The sequence below is a fragment of the Amphimedon queenslandica genome, unplaced genomic scaffold (genome assembly GCF_000090795.2).
Source record: "Amphimedon queenslandica unplaced genomic scaffold, v1.1 AMPQUscaffold_13261, whole genome shotgun sequence".
In the NCBI taxonomy this organism is placed as follows: domain Eukaryota; kingdom Metazoa; phylum Porifera; class Demospongiae; order Haplosclerida; family Niphatidae; genus Amphimedon; species Amphimedon queenslandica.
The window spans coordinates 77,174-83,377 of record NW_003546503.1 but is presented as its reverse complement, the minus strand read 5'-3'; the positions used below and the strand labels follow the sequence as shown (position 1 = coordinate 83,377).

Genomic DNA, 6,204 nt, shown 5'->3' with positions numbered 1-6,204 from the left:
AGTGATTTGGACTGTGGCAGAAGTGCTCTCACCTGCCTTTAAGAGAACAAACTCATCCTTTGTAGGAGGGGCACAACGCATATCAATACCTTGATATTCGAGTGGACGACCGTCAAGAGAGACAGAGACAAATTCAGAGTAAAGTCCTTCAAGAGGAGTGTTACGTTTCAGTAGATAAAGGTCCTGATCTGCATTGTTGGTAAACTCAAAAGAGCAAGCAACTGCAGAAAGAGCTTTATTACAAGCCATGTCAAGAGAGACTGGCCAGCCATTAGCACTGCATGTACAAGAGAAAAGTAACATTGATTTGATACTGTAGTAACATACCTGAGAGCACAGGTCAGGTAAGTAACCAGACAGAAGAGTGAGAGTAGAGTCTTCATGATTCCTTTCCTTGATAGACAGTATTCCTTGTTCTTATGAGATGATTTCTTGTTTTAGTGAGAAGTGATTGACTGCTGCTTGTCACCTCCTTATATACTATTAGGTACCTCATCAATATTCATTAGCAATTAAGCAAAAACTGACCAATCAGAGGCTAGCTGCATGACATGATTCTGGCACGAGACCTAAAGCTATAGAATTGAATGTGCTATAGTCCAGTTGAGGTGTCAATCTAATTATAGTGACTAGTTGTCTTTCTTGTCAGACAAGACTACTATAATGAAGTACCTCAATACAAGGATGTGCTTATAACTCATATGCATGTTGTGCTCTTATGGAATGAAAAGTGGACTATAGTATGCATACAGGATACATTGATTGATTGAGACAATGCTAATTGATAAAAGTTGGCTTTTTGTCAGACAAGATGATTATAATGAAGTACCTCAATACAAGGATGTCCTTATAATGTTGTGCTCTTGTGGAATGAAAAATGAACTATTATTACAGATACAAGTTACATTGATTGAGACACTGTTAATTGATCAAAAACTTCTTTTGCCACTCTAAATAAACTTGTGGTCAAAGTACAAGCATTCATTTTGAGGAAGCTTAACTGTTTTTAACTATTAATAAAACTTTGAAAACAATTTTGTATTTGAATTTTAGCACTATTTGATTTTTTTCATTCAAATGTGCATAAGTTCTATTATTAGATTGATAAGTGCATTTAATTGACTGAACATTACCTGTTGCCTCTCCAGTGTACATTAGATAAGAAGTTGTTTACAGTGTACAGTGCAGTGTATCCTTGTATTGAATATAGTAGTCATGTGCAACAAGGAAGCTACAGTAGCTACTAGTTGCTATAATTCCAGATACAGCCTTTTGCACAAAACTTGCATCAGTCTGATCATGTGACTTCATAAAAATATTAATTTAAGCCTATGGCTAATCATCATTTGACTAGAACTGGTGGTGGCAAGTTTCTGCAAAAGGCTGTAGTCATGGTATTAGGTATAGCCACTGAAAGTATGTTCAAGTTGGTAGGCTCATTAAAATGAATGACATATTCAGTAAACTATCACCTATTGAAGTGTCTGGCAACTTGTGAATGGATACATGTAGTTTTCACACTCTAGAAGCTGAGTAGACTATTCAACAGTTGAAGTGTCAATCCAAATTACAATGATGTCTGCATAAGAAGTCAAGGAAATAAAGAACACACATTAAACTAACCTATGTATAATTCCCTTGGATGATTTATAGAGACGCTATTGAGAGTTCCAAGTAGCTTGGAACAAGCTAGTTATTGCTCAATGCATTGCTTTGACACAAGTCATTTTAGTACACTACGTGACATACACACAATGTAATGCATAACTATACATGCACAGTAGAGACAATCAATACTTCATGGCTTGTTTAAAGCTGGTGGTGGTCAAACAACCACCTGAACAAATGAACCAACCAGTTCATCACTTAGACCAACCATGCAATTAATACTAATAACCATAAATAAAGCATGATACTGTAGTCTAATAGTATAGTGTACATAAATTTAAAGGGAACAATATTAGTCTCCAACCACCTCTAATTTTTTTTCTAAGGAGAACCTTACATAGTATAGACAATCTATTAATACTTCATGGCTTGATTAAACAATGTCTCTGCCTATGACATTGATGTTTTAGTGTTAGCAAATATAATGGAGTCTTGGTGTTAGTTATTGTAATATTATGAGATGAGATTAATAGTGTTGTCTTGATACTTGTTGCATGACTATATCAGTGTATATCAATGATTGTTAATGATTGCTGATTACATTGCTTTAACAAAATTAGTTATTTCAGTACACCAGTAACACCACATACACACAATGCATAGCTATTCATGCACTGTATGGACAATCAATACTTCATGGTTAGTTTAAATCTGTCAAACAATGTTTGAAGGTGTTCACACTATTTAACTCCTTGGGTTTTGCCCAAGAACATTGATGACGTTCATGTGTTAGTTATTGTAATGTTTTGTGGGATGATTGTTGTATTAATACCTGTTGACTATAGCGGTGTACTTTAAGCACACAGCAAAGAAGCCAGTTAGTCACTATAATTCCAGATAGTCATGGTATTAGGTATAGCCACTTAAAATATGTTCAAGTAGGTAGACTCATTAAAATGAATGACGTATTCAGTATACTATTCACCTATTGAAGTGTCTGGCAACTTGTGAATAGATACATGTACATGTAGTTTTCACACTATTGGCTTAAAGCTAAGTAGACTATATATTCAACAGTTAAAGTCTTTGCCTATGACAATGATGATAATGATATCAGTGTAGGTCACTTGTACTTTAGCACACAATACAGTACTCAAGAGGTGCATTAATTGGAGCTAGTACCATATCATTTTTTTGCAGCTTTGGGAAATAATCAAAAAGCTCTTAATTTTGTACATGTACATGTACACTTATAATTTTTTTCATGATAATAATTTTAATTATTTTTTCTTAAATTTATTTTTAGTGTAAATTAAGTACCGGTCACTCTGGATGGAAGACACTGACTGTCCCTGCAGATATTCCTGACATTTCATTGGTCAGATTTGAGTTACGAGGCTCTCAGAACAACGTAAGAGCGAGACAAGTAGCACTACTGGAGTATCCTGAGCTCACCCACTCAGCGTCCAATGGAGCTGTGAATAGTGAACTGGCTATGCAGAAGGATTGTGAAGCAGAGGCTCTGAGACTGTTCAGATTATTGACATCACAAGTAATTTATTATTATTATTATTATTATATTGTTGTTGTTGTTGTTCTTGTTGTTATTGTCATTCAAAAGGACATAATTATTTTTTGGGTGATGGCCTTGTATTTTGATTTGTGTTAATTTGGTTGGTAGCTTTTTGGAAAAAAGCCAAAAACTGTTTGAAGAAATTAGTGAATGAAAAGCCATGCCTATACAAAACATGATGTACATGTACATGATGTAGACCTCTAGCATTGAAATTTAATGCATAGAAAATGTATGTACATATACATGCATGTATAACTGATAGTAGTAACTTTTGTATTCTTTTCTCCAACTCCTTTTCTCTTCCTTCCTCCTTCCCTCCCTCTCTCTCTCCCTCCATTAGGTGTTTGGTGGTCTATTAGACACTCAACATAAACCCACAGAACAAAGAGAAGAGACTGACACTGGAGACCAGTCAGAAGGAGGAGGAGGAGGTGTAGGAGGAGACGAGGAAACCTCATCAATGGCCAACATATTATTCAACAAAAGCAAACTATCAAATCTACAAAAAGCAGTCTGCCAGCATATAATGGACTCGGTCCATAAAGAGACTATAAGAATCAAAGGAGAGTGGGAGGAGGAACTTAAAAACCCGAAACCAACTGCTACACCTCCTTCACGTCAAGCCAGTCAAGATCCTAGTTATGCTGAAGAAGGTTCTTCTCCTTCTAAGAGTCCTGATGCCTATTGCTCTGAACTATTGACAATGTTGAGTGGGCTGAGTCAGAATGAGTTGGGATGTGCTTATCTTGCTGATCAGGCACAACTAGTGAAAGATCTCACTTCTTTATTGCACACTGCTTCCACCAAAATACAATTACAAGTAATGATATGATTAACTTGTTTCATTTAATTTATAGTTATGCTAAATTGAGTGATTGTTCTCTTTTTTATTCTCAATATTTTTTCTTTATGCTCCTCTCTCCCTCCCTCTCTCTTCTTCTCTCTCCCCCCCCCCTCTCTCTCTCCTCTCCCTCCTTCTCTCTCTCTCTTTCCCTCCCTATCTCCCTCTCTCTCCTTATCTCTCCCTCCCCCTCCCTCTCCCTCTCTCTCTCCTCCCCCTCTAGGTTTGTTCTCTATTAAGGTTCATACTCCCCTACATTAAACCAAGGGAGTTTGCCACAATGACTGATGTTACAGTACTCCCTCCTCTTGGCTACAGTGCTATTGCTGAGGCAGTTAATTCAGCCTCTACCATAAACCAGTTAGGATTACTGGACTGTCTGCTAGCAGTCATTGCTAAGGCATTATCTGTGCAGGTGAAGGTGAAAGGACGTGGTTCTAATATTCTACAGGTAATGAACCAGTTATTTATAAGTTACAAATAATCATAGTATGTCATCATACCATGTACATTTGTACATAGCTATAAAATTTGAAGTGTTGACTAATTGCTTTTTAAATGGTGTGGTGATTAATTTTTTTAATTTATAACATAAATTTTGCAGGCTTTTTTGGAAATGTGTAAGATTTTTAACCCCCTACATTTCTGTGCTATATTGTACATATACGTGTGTATGCATCAAATATCTCATATATTTCATTCCCTCTCTCTCCCTCTTCAGAAGTTAACTGGTGATTCAACTATTACTGCTGCAGTTACTTTGGCTGCTCTTAAAAACCCTAAGCCGGTAGCAGGAGAGACTCACGTGAGACCCCTCCGCTGGTATTTGCAAGGATCTATTGAGCAAGAGGTGGCAATTGAGATTGTTAAACTTTTGAAAGACATGACCAAGGTATAATCAATACACTGGTAGCATGTACATATACATACATGTACATGTACATATTTAGCGTAAAGGAATGTGTGTTGCAGCTAGAGTTGAGGCTAGAGAAACAGATATGCTGCTTGCCATAGAGCGCTCACATTTACCTCGAGTTGACACCCAAACACTGATCAATTAAAAACACAGCATGCAATATATATTAAGAGATATCATGAATATGCATGAGATGTGATGTCATGAGTTCACTACACATACATGTACGTGACTACGTGTATATTCTTTTTAGAAATGACTAAAAGTTCATTCACATATTAATGCCCTCATGCTACATGTACATGTAATGTACAATATGCATGTAAACATTTTTTTACACTTTTACATGTATATGTACATTTTTCATCAAAATGACTTTATTATAAACTCCCTGATTCACATTGATGCCATCATTGACTATTGTACATGTACAGTAGATGTGTCACTAATTAAATTGTTTATTAATTAATTTTATTATTTCTTTGCCTCACAGTCTGTGCTGAAAGGACATTGGAAAGACTATGCCAAGTCAGCCATTGGACAAGCTGTCCTCCATTTAACTAAAGTTAATGAAGAAGCACGTAATGCTGACCCAGGAATGTACTCACATACTGTAAGAGAGGGAGAGAGGGAGGAGGAGGGAGAGAGAGAGAGAGAGGAGAGAGAGAGAGAGAGGGAGGAGGAGGCCTGGAGAGAGAGAGAGAGAATTAAGAGGTAGGACAATTGAGTAATGCATTGTGCATCATACTCTTATAATCTTATTGCTATTTTCATTTTCTCTATTCTTTATTTTCTATCTCTTTCTTGCTAGTTTTGGTTGTGCCTTGCTGCTTTGTGTGTCATTGATGAAGAACATGCTGAAGCTTTGTCATCAGGACAATGGCTAGGACAAGATGGAAAACCGCAAACTAAAGTGAAAGAGAGAGAGAGAGACAGAGAGACAGAGAGAAGAAAAGGTGATGTAGGTAAAATTAAAAGGTGATAAATGAGGACAAAGGAAGGGTTTTGTCAATTTTGCTTAGTTTAACTGCTTTTTTTACTCCTTCTCTTTTTCTCTTCCTCTACAGCCTCTGTGTGATAATCACGATGATGGCGAAACTAAAGCTCTTATATTGTGTGATGTGTGTGGTAACCTTTGTGGTGAATGTGACCGTGTGCTTCATTATCACAAGAAGAATCGTCACCACAATAGACAAGTGAGTGAAGGAACTTCATTGTACACATGTACATGTACGTAAATACTAGTATAATAATAGTCAGACA

The 6,204-nt window shown here is 36.6% G+C and overlaps 1 protein-coding gene across 2 annotated transcripts in view; it reads left to right on the top strand.

Annotated features, from left to right (window-relative positions):
- Window positions 1-6,204, top strand: part of LOC100633012 (E3 ubiquitin-protein ligase MYCBP2-like) — a 30,460-nt gene that overhangs the window by 18,621 nt on the left and 5,635 nt on the right. Inside the window, exons 12-18 of one of the 2 annotated variants that reach the window (XM_019999501.1) lie at window positions 2,915-3,160; window positions 3,525-4,004; window positions 4,249-4,476; window positions 4,747-4,917; window positions 5,435-5,554; window positions 5,753-5,854; window positions 6,009-6,137. In XM_019999501.1, coding sequence (XP_019855060.1) covers window positions 2,915-3,160; window positions 3,525-4,004; window positions 4,249-4,476; window positions 4,747-4,917; window positions 5,435-5,554; window positions 5,753-5,854; window positions 6,009-6,137 — 1,476 coding nt within the window. The remainder of the gene's footprint in view (window positions 1-2,914; window positions 3,161-3,524; window positions 4,005-4,248; window positions 4,477-4,746; window positions 4,918-5,434; window positions 5,555-5,752; window positions 5,855-6,008; window positions 6,138-6,204) is intronic. The other variant, XM_019999502.1, reaches the window with a different exon arrangement.